At 39.9% G+C, this 19,270-nt stretch overlaps 8 protein-coding genes across 8 annotated transcripts; 4 read left to right on the top strand and 4 right to left on the bottom strand.

Annotated features, from left to right (window-relative positions):
* Positions 1-106: 106 nt before the first annotated feature.
* Positions 107-2,659, bottom strand: C5L36_0D03910 (uncharacterized protein; the record flags this gene model as incomplete). Its single annotated transcript, XM_029467276.1, has 1 exon — positions 107-2,659. One exon carries the CDS (start codon positions 2,657-2,659, stop codon positions 107-109), a length of 2,553 nt encoding a protein of 850 aa, XP_029323136.1.
* Positions 2,660-3,893: 1,234 nt separating this feature from the next.
* C5L36_0D03920 (uncharacterized protein) lies at positions 3,894-5,135 on the bottom strand (the record flags this gene model as incomplete). Its single annotated transcript, XM_029467277.1, has 1 exon — positions 3,894-5,135. The coding sequence occupies one exon, from the start codon at positions 5,133-5,135 to the stop codon at positions 3,894-3,896; it is 1,242 nt and encodes a 413-aa protein (XP_029323137.1).
* A 1,428-nt stretch (positions 5,136-6,563) lies between these two features.
* C5L36_0D03930 (uncharacterized protein) lies at positions 6,564-7,835 on the top strand (the record flags this gene model as incomplete). The annotated part of the gene is made up of 1 exon (XM_029467278.1): positions 6,564-7,835. The coding sequence occupies one exon, from the start codon at positions 6,564-6,566 to the stop codon at positions 7,833-7,835; it is 1,272 nt and encodes a 423-aa protein (XP_029323138.1).
* Positions 7,836-8,311: 476 nt separating this feature from the next.
* Positions 8,312-10,768, top strand: C5L36_0D03940 (uncharacterized protein; the record flags this gene model as incomplete). The annotated part of the gene is made up of 1 exon (XM_029467279.1): positions 8,312-10,768. The coding sequence occupies one exon, from the start codon at positions 8,312-8,314 to the stop codon at positions 10,766-10,768; it is 2,457 nt and encodes an 818-aa protein (XP_029323139.1).
* A 263-nt stretch (positions 10,769-11,031) lies between these two features.
* On the top strand, positions 11,032-12,375 carry C5L36_0D03950 (uncharacterized protein; the record flags this gene model as incomplete). Its single annotated transcript, XM_029467280.1, has 1 exon — positions 11,032-12,375. The coding sequence occupies one exon, from the start codon at positions 11,032-11,034 to the stop codon at positions 12,373-12,375; it is 1,344 nt and encodes a 447-aa protein (XP_029323140.1).
* Positions 12,376-12,719: 344 nt separating this feature from the next.
* On the top strand, positions 12,720-14,774 carry C5L36_0D03960 (uncharacterized protein; the record flags this gene model as incomplete). The annotated part of the gene is made up of 1 exon (XM_029467281.1): positions 12,720-14,774. One exon carries the CDS (start codon positions 12,720-12,722, stop codon positions 14,772-14,774), a length of 2,055 nt encoding a protein of 684 aa, XP_029323141.1.
* Positions 14,775-15,183: 409 nt separating this feature from the next.
* Positions 15,184-16,935, bottom strand: C5L36_0D03970 (uncharacterized protein; the record flags this gene model as incomplete). Its single annotated transcript, XM_029467282.1, has 1 exon — positions 15,184-16,935. The coding sequence occupies one exon, from the start codon at positions 16,933-16,935 to the stop codon at positions 15,184-15,186; it is 1,752 nt and encodes a 583-aa protein (XP_029323142.1).
* An 849-nt stretch (positions 16,936-17,784) lies between these two features.
* On the bottom strand, positions 17,785-19,149 carry C5L36_0D03980 (uncharacterized protein; the record flags this gene model as incomplete). Its single annotated transcript, XM_029467283.1, has 1 exon — positions 17,785-19,149. The coding sequence occupies one exon, from the start codon at positions 19,147-19,149 to the stop codon at positions 17,785-17,787; it is 1,365 nt and encodes a 454-aa protein (XP_029323143.1).
* Positions 19,150-19,270: the final 121 nt, after the last annotated feature.

Genomic DNA, 19,270 nt, shown 5'->3' on the forward strand with positions numbered 1-19,270 from the left:
GGATTATTCAGGTCCTTCCATAGTTTGACCAAATAAAGCCATGCAAACTGTTAACGTTTATATAACTTATACTAAATACAAGAGACAAGATTTAGGATGGAGGGAATCAAGACTGATCCATTGTACTTCCACGGGTGGCAACTGTGGCCATAGTTGTGTTTGAATCGTTACTTATAATACTCATAGCGCTCAAAGTCTGTGAAACATTTTTAATCTCTGATGCCTTGATTCTATTTACATATTGGTTAGATTGCGCATGTTGTAATTTAGTTGACACTGTAGGTTGCTCTCCACTAGGTGGTCCTTCGCTTTCCTGAGATTGCGCAGATTCCCCTGTTGACTGTGAATATGTCCGAGATTCGGGAGAAGCTGTTCTATAGTCTAATTGACTGTTCATTTCCGACTCGTCGCCATTCTCTTGATCGAGGTACTGTTGTGATTGCCGTTGCTGCTGTTTCGTTTCATCAACGATCTTTTGTTCTTTACTATTTGCACTTCGTTTCGCTAATGTGGATTTATCAGCTGGAGCCCCTACTCTTTTTTGGCGACGTTTAGTGATTAGTTTCTTCTTCGGTCTATCTTGGCCAAGTATTGGTTTATTCAAACCCATACCAGGCATAGGAAATATCGACGTGTAGTCAGGAACAGGAGCAGGAACGGCAACAGGAGGAATTGCTTCAGGCGCCTTGTGTTGGTCAGAAGGATAGTGGTGATGATGATAATGGTGGTGATGATGGTGGTGTTGGTGTTCACCTTGTTGTGGTTCTGTAACAATTCCAGATTTTTGTCCTTTATTTGATTGTTGTAGCTGAAGAAGTTGTTGTTGATATTGCTGTAGCTGCTGCAACTGTTGTTGCTGTTTCTGTAACTGTAGCTGCTGCAATTGCTGTCGCTGGTGTAATTGTTGCTGCTGTTGCAATTGTTGTTGTTCTAACAACATATTATTTTCATTTTGCCCATTATTTTGGTCAGACAACAACTTTTTTTCCGAACTTTTGAAAGGTGATAAATGATGACGATGATGCTTACGTGGTGTGGATGCCTTGGTGTATAAGTTGTTTGCATTGTAGCCACCTGGACCGAATTTGAAGAACTTTTTAAACATATTTTCATGCTTATGCTCTGGCTGTGTGGGAGTGACAACCTGTTGGGCTGGTGGTTGAGAGATTTCCTGTTGTTGCTGTAATTCATAAGGATGGGAAGGAATTTTAGTGTCTTGGATCTGTTGTGAAGTGGAGAGTACGTAATCTGAAGAAGTCAAAGAGGCCTGTCTTTGAATGACTGAGGATGAGGAAGCTGAAGAACATGAACTATCGGTACCAAATCCACATTCAGCACATGACTTACACTCACCTGTAGCCTTGATTGGTTGTCTACCAATAGGAGTAGACAATGGGTTAATGATTGGTTTAGGAATGTAATCATTTTCGGGTTCAGTACGGGCCACATCGAGTTCACCCGATCTTAGCCTATCAATTGCCACATGATCGACAGGTATTGGGCAAATTTCAAACTGAGCAGATAGGGAACGGTCCATCATACTAATTTGAGACGCAGTAGTGATGATATCCAGCGATTGAATGGAAGAATCAATTGACAATGGACCAGTTTCAGTCAATTTTCTACAATGTAAAACATCACTTCTAAAATCAAATAGATTCCCTCGATCCCATGGATTCAATGCCAAATATTTGAGCAAAATGTGGAAAACTTCTTCAGAGATTGGTAGGATTTTCATCAAGATTTTCGGATTTTGAACAAATGCTTTAAAAGTGGTGTCATGTAATGATGCTTTTAACCAGGGATTTCTAATTGAGATCAAGTTGATCAAGATAATAGACAAGGACCAGACATCACCTGCGCTTGTTGGGAATTTGACGTTACCATGAGCGGGAACATTTGCCTTTGTATGTTTTGGGTCTAACAATCGTTCTATATGTATAGAATGGGATTCCAGAGTATTAAAAGCTTGACTAAAGTTTTGGATTCTCTCTGGTGACATGTAATAACTTGAACCACATGAGATATTAGAATCAATATATTTATCTTGTAAAGCCAAGCCAAAATCGGCCAAGATCAATTTCTTACCATTGTCAGAAACCAGGATATTTTCAGGTTTTAAATCACAGTGGTAAACCGACTTTGCATGGCAATAATTCAAGGCATCAACTAATTGACAAAAGACTGATTTGATTAGGAAAGGGTCATTTTTATAGCGTTGTTTATCGACAATCGTTGTGAACAAGTCGCCATCAGGATAGAAATCCATCACGACGAATATGGATGTCTGGAAATCGTAAACCTTGTAAATTGACAAAACATTAGGATGTTTATGGACTTTCAATTGCAGACTGATTTCTCTTAGAAACTTACAGTCTGTGCCATGTTTTTCAATTGAATCCAAACTAAGTAACGTTGCATCCAAACATCCATTATTCAACAGTGACTGATAAATCAAACTCTTTTCCAGCTCCACCAAGAGCTGCTTGTTGTTTGACGTGTTGGGGGAGTTATTTTTCAAAATGATCTTGACTGCATACTGTATTCCCGTGTATAGATGGATTGCAGAATAAACAATTCCATAGGACCCCGATCCTATCCTACTGATGAGCTGGTACTTATTGTTGAGGATGATATTGGAGAGATCCTTCATTGACATGACGAGTTAACAATGGGGGAGAAAGTAGGAGGGTGGGGAGATGAGGCTAGAAGGGCCAGATGGGGGAAGATGTACAAGCTGAAGAAGGGGTGGGGAGTCTGTGGAGATATTGCGGAGGGGAGGAAAGGAAGAGAAGTGTGCAATAGCCACACGTGAATGTCCAAGTAGATGAGAAACACGGGTAAGTTTGTGGAAAACAAGTCTTGGAAGAATGTCAACTACTCCAGTGCACTCCACTCTCAAGTGCAACAGTTACAATGACCGTGAGATGGAAATGGATCGAACAACAGGGGACTGGGGTCTGAGTAAGTCAGCTCGGTACCTCCATTTCTTACATCCTGCCATCTTCAAAGTTTACGTCAGCCACGTGATTTATTGCGGGCTGTAGAAGATGACAATAACGACAAAAACAAATTCAAAGACAAAGACAAATTCAAAGACAAATTCAAATTCAAAGACAAAGACAAAGACAAAGACAAAGACAAAGACAAAGACAAAGACAAAGACAAAAGCCTGAGAGGTCAGACAACATCATCAAAAGAGGAAAACTCGCCTGTTCTAATGGAAACATCTGACCACTTTGTCGTTCTCGGTCTTGTTTCCCGCGGGAAATGCAATGTTTTGCAGTCGCGCCTCGCCTACTTTTCCAATAGCCAGTATTTGAACAACCCAAAGTTTTGACTATGGAGAAGGAGAAGGAGAAGGAGAAGGAGTTACACTGTATCCCGATAGAGGGTCAAATCCCGCATTGCTTTCTCTATGCTTTGCTCTCAGACTCCATTGTTGCATGCATGTGGTTTGTAGAACGTATGGATGCCGATGCGTTCGGATTTAATGGGGCCGGAACTATGGTATGTGTTGTAGTCTATGTAGCGTAGTATGTGTGTTTGTTCCAAGGTGTGTTTGGAGAGGCGGCAGCCACAACGTCACTGGCGTCCACAAAGGTATATGTGCCTACAGGTTAGGTTTGGGTGAGGACATTGAGAGGCGGGTCGTTTTCTGGCAAACGGCGAAGTTGAATTAGATATTAGTACACATGAAGAGGAAGAAGTAAGAAAAAACAATATTGATTTGGATAGAAAAAGGGGAGATTAGGACCTTGGTACCAACCAAGTAAGCTCTCTCCCGAATAATGGAGCTTAACCGTCCGTGTATTTGAAGGTGTGAGTGTGAATGTGTGTGAATGTGTGGATGTGTGAGTGTGTGCTATTGCTGTTGCTCGTGTTTTCCTCTTTTACAATTCATCTCTTTTCCGGAAACTGTCGTCCATATCAAATTCCTCCTCATTTTTCTTACGGCGAGTCATTTGCAAATGAGCTCCACGGCCATAGGCCAAACCTGGCGACAAAACGGAGATAACACACGAGGCAAGAGATACCATGAGACCTTCGAGAATCATAAAGTAAATTTCGTCTGTTGTTGCCTTTGAGGACCAACCTTCTGAAATTTCTGCAAGTCTGTAGACAGACCTAATGAAAATTAGCAAAACCACAAATGAGACACCAATGATGAATGGGATATGCAGTTTTCTCCTTCTCACAAAGTCAAATTCAGGATTGAAGACGTTTTCCCCCGATTCCTTGTATGCCTTGTAAATGTTAAATAGGAGATGGTACCACAGAAATTGGAAAATCAACATAGTAAGAACTTGGAAGGCCAATCCTCCAATCATTATATACCTTCCAGTGTCTTGTAAAGATTGGACAGATGCCATACCACCTCCGGCACCTTGGGTAAAGATGGAGATGATATCACAGACAATGAAAATCTGGGAATATCTCATTGGTTTCATAAGGGAATATTCTTCACCGTAAATCAATGTAATTTGGGCAATGATATAGTATATACCAGCCATTAAGAAACAGGGAGCCACTGTAATACAGACGGATTGCATAATATACGCCGATAAGTTTGTAATATTTTGACTAGACCAGATCCGACCGGCATAACCAATGACTTCCAAGATTAAACCTGCAGTCCAACAAACCAAAAACCAATATTGATGGAAAAAGATACCAGAAAATACTTGCATGCTTAAAAAAACGGCAAACACCACCAACAAAGCAATATTACCCCCCAATGAGGGGAAGTTACCACCGTAGAAGGGATACTCATTGACAACCTTGAACATGACTTCCGACGCCTCGGCTGCCCTCGTCATGAGACTTGCTCTCGAGGCTGCATTGGTTTCCGTGACGGCCTCTCTGAGGATTTCATAGTAATTGATGGTTGCCTGTGCTGCAACAACTTCGTTGAAGAGACTAGTTGAAGATGCAAGATTCGATGCTGCGCTCAATGCATTATACACAGACGATTGGTAAGCTGCAGCAGAGGAAATCACCGAGGTGATACTTGCATATGGTTCTGTAATTGTAGTTGGAACAGCCACAGAGAGTTGGAGAGTCTCTGTTAAATGACGTGCTCTTGTCACATACCCAGCGGGGATATGTTCTGTATAACTTAAAATCTTATCCATCTTGCCCCTTTTAAAAATGTCAATCTCTTTAAAGATTCCCTTACAATTATATCAGAGTATTTGCAAGTGACTCAATGAAGTATACCAGCGAAGACGGAAAATACCCTTCTCATCAAAATAGGAGTTAGTGGATCCATCCCAATGAGGGGAAAACACCATTGGTTAAATAATTGGAAAATTCTCACTAAGCCACAGAGTTTCTTTTTCGTCTTCTGCGAGAGAATGAAAAAATTGCATGCATCCTATCTGAGAAAATATAAGCCCCAGATACGCTGCATTTTCCCCAATAGGCAACCAACGGCCACAAGGGGCGTTAGTTATAATTTCTAACAATGAACCCCTGCTAAGCCTCCATATCTCTTGAAAGACAAAATAGGAGAAAGGAGCAACAGATTCTACTCTACCCTGAGATTTGTCAATCATCATAACAGGATCTCCTCTCTCGGCAATTGGACAAATACATTGGTAGCATTGCCTCTATTTCACTTTTCACTTATGAGATTGCCGTATGTGAAATCACACCAAACGTTGATGCAAATGTTTATTACACCACCGGCGTTCGACATCCATATAGCTTGTCTACTCCTTAAAGTCAATCACTGTTTCCCCCCTCTTCTCCGTCAGTGTCTCTATTGAGACACACTTGTTCAATGTCTATCCCCGATCCTTCTTCCCGTCATGTTTATGAAATACCTAGTAATGCCCAATGTAAGGGGAAGATTACGTATCCATCTTCATTTACATTTCCGCTACCCCTCTACTGGTCTCCTCATTGTTTCCTTCTTTAGAGGCTTAGCTAGTAGAAACGCGGCGTTAAGCGGATAAACAATGGGGAAAAACCTTGGTTCTCCATGCACCTCGCAGTGGTCTTTCCCATGTTGGGTTTCTTTTTTTTCCGTATCGGGAAATGACGTACAGACACGGAATTATTGCCGATCTGGGTCTCCGGCTTTTCTTTTTTCTTCCTGTGGTCTTCCCTTTGCTTTCACTGTTTCACTTTGCTTTTTCCCATTTTTCCATTTACCACTGTTCCACTTTCCCATTTTCTGGTTGAGCATTGCATTCTGTTCTGCAGCAAAAGAAGGGGGGGGGGGGGGGGGGGGTGAAGAAAGCCGGTGTATCTCCATTATGAGACCCTGCTCACTGCCATTTGGAAACAAGGCTTTGAATAGGAGGCTTTAGTTTATATCAGACCCGTCCATTTCTTTAGTAGCTGGCCTGCTTTAGAAAGGTATAAATATTTTTGCTACACCACAGTATATGGATATTGTAGTTGGGTAGCCTTCTTCCACTGTGTGCTTATACATTCTCCTCCCTCCATACGCACTCTTCACTCACTGACGACCTTCTACAGAACACCCTGTTTCTACAAAGACTCGAGAGTTAACACCAAAAGAAAGAAAAGGAACGAAGAAAAGCATACTACCAATGTCGGAATTGGGAGACCTTGTCGAGTACACGTCAAATGTACCTTCTGGTTACATCACAAAGGCATTGGATCTTACACGTACACTGGCATTGACTACAACTGTCACACCACAGTTCACACTACCATTGGCAACAATTTCCTCCATCATCACTGTCGCCCAAAACAACCAAGATTCGGCCTTCAGTGCACTCAAGACAATCTCAAATACAGCAAACGTAACGAGTCTATTCAATGCCGCAGTGAACGCACAGGCAACACTGAACTACTACTCCTTATTACAGGAACAAGCAACGCAGACATCACTTGCCACAGAGACGAGTTTCATCTCCAAAGTGGCCCAGGCATCCGCAGTAATGAACAAGGTCGTTTATGAAACACCCTTCTATGGGGGGAACCCCCCAAACATCAGTTCAAATGGTGCCCTTGTGGCCATTTTCCTGATTTTCTGTATTCTACACTTGATTTTAGGAATTTTCTATCGTCAAACATGGTTCTTGGTGTGCTGGGTAATCGGACTGTTCTTGGAAGTCATAGGCTACATTGGAAGGGTGCTTTCCTCGAGGGACATTATGGGATTGGGTCCTTACATCATGCAATCCACTTGTATCACCATTGCTCCAACTTTAATGATGGCAGGGATCTACTATATTGTTGGTCAAGTAACAGTGATCTACGGACAACAGTACTCTTTGTTGAAGGCAACTAGATATTCTAAAATCTTTATTTTCTGTGACGTGGTTTCCTTCTTGACCCAATCTGCCGGTGGTGGACTAGCTGCTACTGCGTCCAACGGTGAAATGGGGAGACACTTGCTATTGGCAGGGTTGGCGTTCCAAACTGTCAGCATGGTATTTTTCCAGTTCCTTTGGTTCTACTTGATCATCAACATCGTCAAGGCATGGCGTAGTGATCGTGTGCCGCCGTTTAACCCAGAATACTTGCATATCAGAGAGAGGGGCGTACTCCCCTATTTCATTGTTTCTGTTTCAATTGCAGTCATGTTGATTTTCGTCAGATCCATTTATAGACTTGCCGAATTGGCAGAGGGCTGGGACTCGAAACTCACCATAGACGAGAGGTACTTTATGGTCTTGGAGGCGTTGATGATTGTGCTTGCTACTTTCTGTATGACTGTCTTACATCCAGGTCTTGCCTATGGACGAAACGCCAATCTTGTTGTTAAGAACCAAACAGCAACCATCCATGAGGATGCTCCATATATCTACCCAACAAACAAAGACTACGACTACTATGGTAGAAAGTTCCTTTAGAGTACCCTTTTATAATCTTATAGAATCTCCCTTTTGGCTGTGTATGATGGAAACTTTGGATAGCTAATTTCCAGGCAAACTACAATAATTTCAAAGCGTCCCTGTAGTTGGAACAGTGACAACTGTATTCAGCACAAGAGTATACGAAAGTTTGCTATCTCAATTATTCTGTCCTATTATGAAGGTTTCTTGTTCTTAACTTTTTTTTCCCACCAATGTAAACCCAATCGTCCTTGAAAACAAGGTTATTCTGTGTCACAAACGGAACAGCTTTTCCTACTAGCAAAACGCACGTTACCCATTTGGTTTAAGTGAAAACATTTTCTCGCGCCGCACAATGTGGAAGGGGCAAACACCCTCGTATCGTCGACACTATATACTTTTGAAAAGGTAAAATAAATTTAAGATGGTTCGGGTTCGTATAACTTATAAAGTAGCAAATTTCTTGTAACATACTCTTCCTAACAGTAGACACAATGGCTGTGATAGATGACTTCTTTGGTAAAAATAAGGTACAACAAAACAAGGTGAAAAGAAGAGCCACACAGCCCAAACCATCGGCTAGAGCGGCAGCAGCAACTTCAGTCACGGGTGGTGATGAACGTGTTATAAAGAAACCTAAGCTGGAATTGGATGAAAACAGCAACGATGCAACACAGAAACTAAGTGCAGAGGACGTTTTAAAGACAATTCCAGATTTAGACCTAGATTCAGTCGACATTGGGTCTGGCAAATTTTCCTTTGCTAACAAGCAAGATGATCCTTCTTCTTCCCACAACGATTTTCAAGTTGAAGCATTAGCCAATGGAAGAGAAAACTGTCTCAATGGGTTGACCATTGTTTTCACGGGGAATCTACCCACCATTGATAGGGATCACGCGGTACAGTTGGCCAAAAGATATGGTGCAAAAGTCACGAGCAGTATAAGTAAAAATACCTCTTTAGTTGTAATAGGTACGGGTGCTGGTCCATCGAAAATCTCCAAGATCAAAAGTTTGGGCACCAAGTGTGTCAATGAGGACGGATTTGTGGAATTGATTTCGAAGATGCCTGCAGACGGCGGTGCCGGGGAGAAGGCGCAGAAGGAACTGGCAAAGAAAAGAGAAGAGGAGAGGAAGGTTGAGATGGAAATAGAGGAGGAGATTGCTAAAGAGAAGAAACAACAACAAGAGGAAAAAAGGAAGCGTTTAGATGTGGCAATGAATTCGCCTGGGTTGTCATCGTCAGGATCTGCATATGTGAAACCGCCAGTTGACCGCTCAACACAACTATGGACCGATAGATATGCACCAACTGACATGAAACAGATCTGCGGTAACAAGGGGAACGTTGAAATGTTGTACAATTGGCTAGCTACTTGGTTCGATAAACCACACGATATGAAAGGATCCAGCATTGATGCATTCAAGGCTGTTTTGATTAGTGGACCACCAGGGATTGGTAAAACAACAGCTGCCACTCTTTTATCGAAAAAATTGGGGTATGATGTTATTGAAAAAAATGCCAGTGATTTTAGATCTAAAAAAGTATTAAACGACAGTTTGAAAGTTTCGCTTGATAATACCTCAGTTGCTGGTTTCTTCAAACACGAAGATCATACCGCTACCACCAACAACAAGAAGATTGTTTTGTTGATGGATGAAGTTGATGGTATGTCAAGTGGTGATAATGGTGGTGTCGCACAGCTGGCAGCTTTTTGTAGGGAGACCAAGACACCAATGATTTTGATCTGTAATGATAAATCGTTGCCAAAGATGAGAACGTTAGACAGATGTTGCTTTGATTTGGTCTGGAGAAGACCCTCTGCAAGAGAAATGAAATCCAGATTGATGACAATTGCCCACAGAGAAGGTTTGAAGCTGGATCCAAATATAATAGATAAGTTGGTGTCCATTACGCACAATGATATCAGGCAAATCATAAATATCATGTCTACAGTTGCTAGAACACAAAAGTCTCTTAACTTTGACAATCTGAACGATATGCAGGATTCATGGGAGAAAGAGGTTTCACTGAAACCATTCGATGTTATCCCCAGATTATTATCTGTTAGTAATTTGTCCATCAATGAAAAGATTGGGCTCTATTTCAACGATATGGATATCATACCACTGATGGTCCATGAAAATTATAAGCTTACGAAGCCCATAAAGGCTGGGAATAATAATCTAAAGCATTTAAAGCAATTATCAATAGCATCAGACTTAATATCCGAAAGTGATCATGTCAATTCCTTGATTCGATCCGGAGAACAGCAATGGTCCCTTTTACCCTTCCATGCCATTATGTCAACGGTTTACCCGGCATTTGAAGTAGCAGGACAAATTGCAGGCCGTATCAACTTTACTAGCTGGCTAGGTCAGAATTCGAAGCGGATGAAGTTTGATAGAATTGTGCAGAACTTACAGTATCATTCGTGTATCAAGACAGGCACTAATAACATTGATTTAAGATTGGATTACGTTCCGTTTTTAAGGGAAAAACTGATTAAGCCTTTAGTTGATGAGGGCCTTGATGGGATTTCTACTGTATTAGAGTTGATGGATGAATATTATCTAACAAAGGAAGACTTTGATAACATACTTGAGCTTTCAGTCCATGGAAGTATGAAAGTAGATGACAAGTACAAGAAAGTCCCAACGAAAGTGAAGAGTGCGTTTACAAGAAAGTATAACTCCTATTTACACCCCACGGTTATTTACAAAACTGGTGATTCGGTCTCGAAGGGGAGAGGTAAGAAATCCTCGACTCATCTTGGAGAATTCGGGGAGGAGGAAGGTGATGGTTTGGAGGCTGATGCCGATGCCGATGCAGATACGGCTAATGGCGAAGATGATGAAAATGGGAATCAAGACATCAGCAAAGACTCGCTTATTAAAACCGTTATCCCCAAGTCAACCAAGAAGGTGGCTTCCAAAAAGGCTAAGAAATAGCAAATAGGAGAGGTGAGACATTTTCCGCATACTATTGAGGTTTTAACTCCGTGATGTATTACAAAGTTCGGATTCAAAAATTTTTTTTTTTTGGTTTTTTTTTGGGAAATACAGGGTGACTTCACCGAATCTCGGAACATATGCAGGTAATTTGTGGTTGTTGGGATTTCTTATATAATGGACAACTGTCCTCCCTCTGCCTCAATTGTTGATTTGATCCTGATTCTGAATCTCCTCTCAGTTTGCATATTGACAATCAAAGAATGGGCAACCTGTCATTGTTACTTGAACAAACCAGCGGGATTCCAACGGGTCTTCAGTCTTACATTGTGGAGTTGACACAATCCTTGCCGTTGTCAACTACCGTTCCATCGACAATTTCACAGCCTTATGAGACCATCACCTCTGTTATTGCACATGCCGAACAAAGACAACTTTCTGCATATAGTGTCCTCAATGTTGTCACCGCTTCTGCATCTTCTGTTAGTTTAATCAACGATATTATTCAAGCACAGGCAACACTAAACTTTTATGAATTATTAGAGAAGGCCGCTACGGAAACCAATACTGCTTCAAAGGCTGGTATAATGACACAAGCCGCAGAGGCTTCACAAATCATGTTAAAGATGTTCAATGAACAAGCATATTATTCGGGTAATTATCCCTCATTGGGTGGTAACACCGCTTTGTTGGTTGTTTTCTCTTTATTTCTATGCATGCAGGTCATTTCCGGTGTTTTCTTTCACCAGTATTGGTTCTTGGTCTGTTGGACTTTGGGATTGATTTTGGAAATCATTGGTTACGCCGGAAGAATTTGGTCGAGTCAAAATATTATGAATTTCAATGCCTTTGTTATGCAGTTGGTTTGTATTACCTTAGCTCCTTGTTTTATGATGGCCGGTATTTATTATGTTATTGCCCAACTGACCCTTATTTATGGTGAAAAGTACTCGGTTTTGAAACCAATGCAGTATTCTTTGATTTTTATTGTCTGCGATATTATATCTATTGTCTTGCAAGCTATTGGTGGTGGTGTTGCTGCAAGTGCTTTATCCGTCTACGAATCCACTGATGCTGGTTCTCACATCATGGTTGGTGGTTTGGCCTTCCAAGTGTTTACAATTTTAGTTTTCCAGTTAATGTGGTATTATTTGATTTTCAACATTTACATTGCGCATAAGACCAACGGTGATGATGCTTTCAACCCTAGATTTGCTCATGTTAGGCAAAGAAAATGGTTAATACCATTTATGGGTGTTGTATCGATCACAGTTCTGTTGGTTTTTGTCAGATCTATTTACAGATTGGCGGAATTATCTGAAGGTTGGTCTTCTGCTCCTGCGACTAAGGAAATATATTTCATGATATTAGAAGCGTTGATGATGTCGCTTGGTACTTGTATTATTTCGTTCCTACCTCCTGGCTTAGCATATGGTAGAGAAGCACATCTTTACATTGATAAATCCCTCAAGCAAACATTCTCCTTCAAAAGAAACCCTGATGCAGATAACGAGTTTGGTAAAGAAGAAAAGAATGACGTCGGTAATATGTTTGACTGTTCTGATTCTGCCAACTCTTCATTCCACGACCAGCCTAGGTTTTTATAAAGTCGTAAACCCCGTTCGTCAGTTATGTTTTTTTATTACCGCTTATCAAACTTTATTATTTCACGTCAACGTTAGTTTAGAAAATCTCTTTATAATTTGAAGGAATTCACCTTATTATTCAAAAGAATGTAGCAAATAGAACTGTAGCTGGTATCGGGACCTGGGTAAAACGCTCACGCGTAGGGAGAGTGAAATATTATTCATCACATCTTATATTTTTTCTCAATGCTTGATTTCTTTCATATATATGTATGACCTTCCACTTCTAATTACAAGCCAGTGTTCTAACTGGTTGTTTTTCCCCCATTTCACAGCCCCTTTTTTCAATAGATGAGACCTTAAATATGCTAAAAAAAAAGTTGCAAACTATCAAGGTGAGAATACCTGTTCCTCATAATATACAAAATTTGAAGGCCAAAAGTGTTGAAGTATCAGAATACAAAAAAAGCCCACAACATTCAGACGCTGAAGTTATCAGACAAATAAAGAGGCTATGCCAAACAACTAATAATGAAAACAACAATAACATTGATATCGATCCTAAGATTCAAGCTAAAACTTTGAATCGTGATAAAAAGGAAGACCTATCGTATCAAATTGACGCGTTAGCTGATAGGTTGAATAACCTGAAACACTCAAAGTATCTCCCTCTTGAATTTACTACAACTGTAAAGGACAGCACCCCATACGACTATTTAGCCAAAGCAAGTATAGGTCAAGAGAAAAAGAGACTCTCGGTTACAAAAATAATACCCTATAGATACTGCGAGTTGAAATCAATGTATGAAGTTTATCTTGGGTTTGAGATGCACCGATCTGAGGCCATGAAACATGGTGTTGAAATACATCGCACAATGGAAATTAACGACCACCCACAAAGACCTATTTTGGTGGAATCTGCAAATCAAGAAAGTAGGAGTTTAGTCGATGTTGATGCTGAGGAGCTACAACCTGCTGATAGATCAACACGTCAAACCAGAAAAAAGATGGTAGATCAAACACTAAAACGAATGTCCAGACTGAATAACCAAAATGTTGTCACTTTGCAAGATCCCGAGTTGAGTGATGATATCAGCGTTAAAAACCCCGAAACCTCATTTATTAAGGACGAGGGAAAATATAATCAAGAAAAAGACAGAGAATCATGGATTAATACTACACTCAAGGACGCAAAAACAAATGGGGAAAGAGGAGAAGCTGTAGACAAAAATAGTATTTTTGCTGATATCGAAAAAGCACAGATGGTGGCAGGCACTTCGAGAAGAACAGATGAACTCAATTCGAAAATGACATTAATTACTGAAGCTATTGATAAAGGCTTCCAGATAATTCCGAAGATTCGACTGAAAGGCGAAAAAGAGCCATCGGGGTCAGATGCTTTCAAGTTGACACAAACTCTTATTAGATATCTTCAGTTGTTCCGAAAGGGAACATGCCACGAAGTGCTAGTGCATGGGTTTTATAACCCACATATTGAAGATTTAATAATACCATCAAACAAGAAGCAACTAATTGAAGATGATAAAATCACTATAAGCGGTGTAATTGATCAACTAAAGCTTCAGAGTGTACAAGAAGGTGCTTTTCCTCTGTTCCAGAAAGAAATTAGTGAAAAATTGGAAGGTACCGAAACATTTGAACAATTGATAAAAACCATTGAGGACGTTACTAGGTCATGGGTCTCAGAACAAGATCCAATGATTGAATTAGTGATCAATGATGATAAAACTAGGATGTTCAATGCCAGACCAACACGAATAGTTCAACAACAGAATTTAGTTCAAGTTGGTATGTACGCCAAACTATTGGGACTACTTACAAATAATGTTGATTTCACCTACCACTCATGGTTATGTAATATGAAGGATAGAGGGAATGAAGTTTTTGAACCATTATCTAATGATGTTGTTTCCTTTTGCTCGATTTGCAGTGATTTATTATTTAACGATTTTCTAAGATTGAAGAATGGTGAAATGATCGATTATTCAGATATTGTGGACGGTCCTTATTCAGCATCTGGTATGACGAAGTTCATATATGAAAATACAACAGATGACACTAGTCTTGATATACTTGCTGGAGAATGGATCTATCCACCAACATTGGCACATATCACAGCGAGGTTATCACAAGTTCAGCTGTTGGTAAAACCCTTTTTTCACAAGAAAATCGAAGTTACTTACCTTTTTGCAGACCCCAAAAATTCTGGCAAATTAAAGGTAATTGATGTTTCTCAAAGCCAATATGATGAAGAGTTCATCAATGAGCAAATACATTTAGGGATGGACCTATGGATGGGTAGGAGGGAACCGGCTGGCCCATTAATGCCACAAGCTTGCAAGAATTGCGAATTCAATCACAAGTGCCAAATACCCCTCAAAAGACAAGGCCTATTGTAGCTCCACATTTTACAAAAGTTTTACAGACAGTTAATTTCAAATGGTTCTAAGCGTAAATATATACAAAATTTTATACAAAATACTAAAATCATAAAGCCCCACTATATTTTAAATCTGGTGAAACAATGAAAAGTTTGGAACGAGCCTTTCATTGACAGATGAAAAATATAAACGTTGGGTAAACAATATGAAGTTGGAACATAGTAAAAGAGAAAATTTTGCATCAGAGAGAATCAAATGAAATTCGATATTTTTTTTTGGTTTTTGTAGTTATAAAGGCATCCCCCTCCCCTCTCTCTCTCTCTGGTTCTTCCCCAAGAAATAAAAAAAAGAAAAGAAAACAATAAGGCAATGTGTGAAAATCAATTTTTTTTATTTTATCAATTGTTTTTTTTGTTGATTAATTGGATTATAAGAACATCATCAAACCAATTACACCAAATAAGGCGCCGGATGTTGCCTTATTAGATGCTGCTACACCTTCGTAGACTTGAGAATCACCGGTTTGTACTGGAACAGTGACAGAGATTGAATCAGACGACGTGCCGGTTTGTTCTGGAATGGTGACAGAGGTTGAATCAAACACTGCACCTTCAGCGGATTGCGATTCACCTGTATGTGCTGGAACAGTCACAGAGGTCGAACCATAAGTGGCCGCGGTGGCTTCACCCGTCGCAGTCGCAACAGTAGTTTGTTGTGGAGCATTGGTTTGTTCAACAGGAGCAGATGCACTAGTTGCTACCGCAGGTGATAAGCTAGACGATGATGTCTTACTCTTTGGAGTGATTTGAGTTAATGTAACCACGGTAGTGAAAGTGGTATCATTCTCGCTACCAGTTAAGGTAGTTGCAACAACACCTTCGGATGCTTCACATACGGTGTTAATGACCGTAACTGTAGCACCAATCGTGACTGTCTTTTCAAGAGAAACCATAGTCTTTGCGCTAGGAGTATCAACACCTGCTGGACAGAAAGTGGTATAAGAGGTGATAATATCGTTACTCTTAGTAACAACGACAGCGTCAAAACCATTTTGAGTTTGTTCGGTACATTTGTCGTCAGAGCAAGAAGTAATGGTTTTGACGGTAGTTGAACTGACATAAATAGTGGAAGCTTCACCATTAGTGAGCTCAGAAGTAATTGCACCAGTAGTAGCACCGGTAGTAGCACCGGTAGTAGCTCCGGTAGTTTCACCAGTAGCTCCGGTAGTAGCTCCGGTAGTTTCACCAGTAGCTCCGGTAGTAGCTCCGGTAGTTTCACCAGTAGTAGCACCAGTAGTAGCACCGGTAGTAGCACCAGTAGTAGCACCAGTAGTTTCACCAGTAGTTTCACCAGTAGTAGCACCAGTAGTAGCACCAGTAGTAGCACCAGTAGTAGCTTGGGAGGATTCACTTGTTGATGCAACAGAAGACGAGGAGATATATGCCGAATTCTTAATAGAGAATGACAAATTAAAAGTTAAGGTGTCCCTCTTTTGTAAGCCAGATGATGAAATTACATCTAAAGTGAGAACAAAATCAGCAATGAAAACTGGTTGGTTTGCTTCAGGGATACCAATAATGGTAATCTTTAGTAAAGGATCTTGCGTTCTACCGTCAAAAACCAAACCAGTATTTGATGTTTCATAAATTTGGCCTGGGTAAACAAAATCGCCAATGTCACCTGAATATAAAGTATAAGATTCTGGTGACACATCGAAACCAACCGCTGAAGTTAACTCTAATTCCAAACCGGTTAAATTGTACAAGGACTGAGGAATGTAAACGGTGAATTCTGGAGCATCGTTTGAAACCAAGTCACCAACAACGGTTGGAACAACGTACTTATTTGATGGCACACCAGTAAACTGAGGACCGTAAACAGAAACAATCGAAGTAGAAGAGATCGTTGTTGGCACACACGAAGATGTTGAGTTATCGTATCTCTTGACAAATGCAGCTGACGCACTCGCAAGCGACAGGAAACCCGTCAGAAGAGTGTTGATTTTAACCATTTCTAAAAACTGATTGGGGAAGAGAGATTGAGGAGGGTTGGGTGTTGAAAGAAATAAAAATTCAAAAGAACAAGAAGAGAAAAGATAAAAAGAGGAAAAGAAAGAGGTTAAAAGGATAGGAACAAACAGAGGGAAAGGAAAGGAAAGCAACAAGATGGGAGAGCCCATTCCCACACATGGCCACAGTTGCGATGATCATTAGGAAAGGAAAAGAACGCTTTTATACTTCCCTCAAGGTTATAACGCTTGATTTCAAAAACGAGCACGAGTGTGCAGGTATATTGCCTATTTGGGAAGTATCCAGCCACTTTTAATTAAAGTTTCTATTGTTTTCATGTTGATTTCACCTCGGGCTTTATAGTTGCTACTTTGATGCTGCAGAGATTTCGCAACAAATCTCAAGTTTTTGGCTCCTCTAATTTTACTGGCGTTCAATTCGCCACTAACTCCACATCAATAAACAAACAAAACAACTAAAAACGGCGCATCCTAATAAAACAATTTCGTCTTGGCGCATCCTGTAGATTCTTTTTGTATACTTGGCCATACAGTTGAAACTGTAGCAATCTACTAACAGTTCTCTGTCTAGTACAGAAAGCACTGCCGTAGAGTATGCATATTTATCAAACTTGGTTGTTTCGGTGGCGGGCACTCATGTTAGAAGCGATCCTTACTGTTTTTAATTTGCATGAATACGGGAGTTTTCCTAGGGTTCTTTCTGTCGCGTGAATTAATGAGGAATATTCTACTCTTAGATATTCTCCAGAAAAAAAAATAAGGCATCTTTCCAAATAGTAATATGCTATGTCTATGCAATAATTGTGATGCTCTACAAGACGTGCAAATAAACAACACGCAGAAAAAGAAACGCCAAATTTTACATATAAAACTACTAGATTATATTTTCATATCCTGTGTTTTCTATTCTGTATTATATTATTTGCTTTTTTTTTATATAATCGATTCTTTTTGTTCGTGACTATCTAAAGCTGGGGAATAATGGTAGCACACTTTGAACTAACGAGCAAAAATATCATCTTCATATTCTTCCTCTTCAAAGCCTTCATCATCATACTCACTAACTCCTCCCTCACTTCCGGACTCATCAGTGGTTTCATCTTCACTACCTTCATAGAAAACACCACCATCACTCAACTCGTCAAGGTTCAGATTCTTCAAAGTTTCACCTTTCAGGTTGACGTTTTTACCAACAGTATATGAACCTTCAACATTACAATTAACAAGCTTGCCTCTGTATTCAATCTTGACATTTTTACCGATAATACAGTTCTCCAACTGTACTTCATCCTCAATTGTCACGCCATCAAGAATAACACTTGCACTAATACGACATTTCTTACCAATCTTGACATCTTTACCAATAACACTTCTTTTGACTGTTGTACGTTCTCCAATTTCCGCATCCTCTTCAACCAAACAATCCACACCAATATTTGCACTACCTTTGGTAGCATTGGTTCTGTTGCCTGATTTCGCAAATTCTTTCAAATAATGTCTATTGACTTCCATATAGACTGGTAAATTGTTAACACGTACAAAAAAGGCGTTTCTTGGTAATGCAAACATACCTATAGTTGATTTTCCACTAGAGTGTTTCCAACTGTTTCTTGCTAAGTCTCTTTTGACCTTGTTGATACTTCTGCTTGTTTCTATATCCTCGTTGTTTTTATTTGTCGTTCTACATTTACCATTCATGAAGAAAATAAAGGAATCTAGGAGTTTCGTTGAAATCGATGTTGTTGGATATCTCCATAATAACTGTGTTCGGATTTTGAGAAATTTGTCAATTGTGACGAAATCTTTGGAATACATGTCCAACAAGACACTATTACCATTTTCTTGGTTCGAATAAACTGTATAGTTGCTCTTCAAAACCTTTTTATCGATATTTTCCAAACAGTTGTAATAGAAAACACTCAATCCCATATTTTCATCGCTGTTACCTCGATAGACCTCAATGAAAACCTGAGGAGGAACATCGGTGATAAAATCACAAGGAAGAATAATATAGTTCTCTTCCTCATATTCATCTTCCTCTTTAACTGGGAAAATATCATTCAGAATAGCACCTGTGGATTTTAATTCAGAAGTGAATAACTTCACAGGACTTGAATTTCGAAGTTCCAAATTTCTCTTTGAATTGTACGCCGTAATCACCTCAGCAATCATTTTCTCATTCTTCATGTCTGTGACCAAATTGACACTTTTGAAAGGCGCTTGATCACACCATTCCAGAACATATTCAATCAACGGCTTATTAGCAACAGGCAATAATGCCTTTGGAATCCTTGACTCTCCTGGACTGGTTAAGGGAACTAAATTTTGACCATCACCGCAAAATATAACTGCATTAAACTCCATTGTTATTCTTCTTTTGATAACTGTTTTGTGTCTATATCTTCAGCTCATCTTTCAATTAGGAAAAAAACATTAAAACCATTATATTTTGTGTCTACGAGTAAGTCCTCGAAAAAAAAAAAAA

Source organism: Pichia kudriavzevii, chromosome 4, assembly GCF_003054445.1.
Source record: "Pichia kudriavzevii chromosome 4, complete sequence".
NCBI classification, from domain to species: Eukaryota; Fungi; Ascomycota; class Pichiomycetes; order Pichiales; family Pichiaceae; genus Pichia; species Pichia kudriavzevii.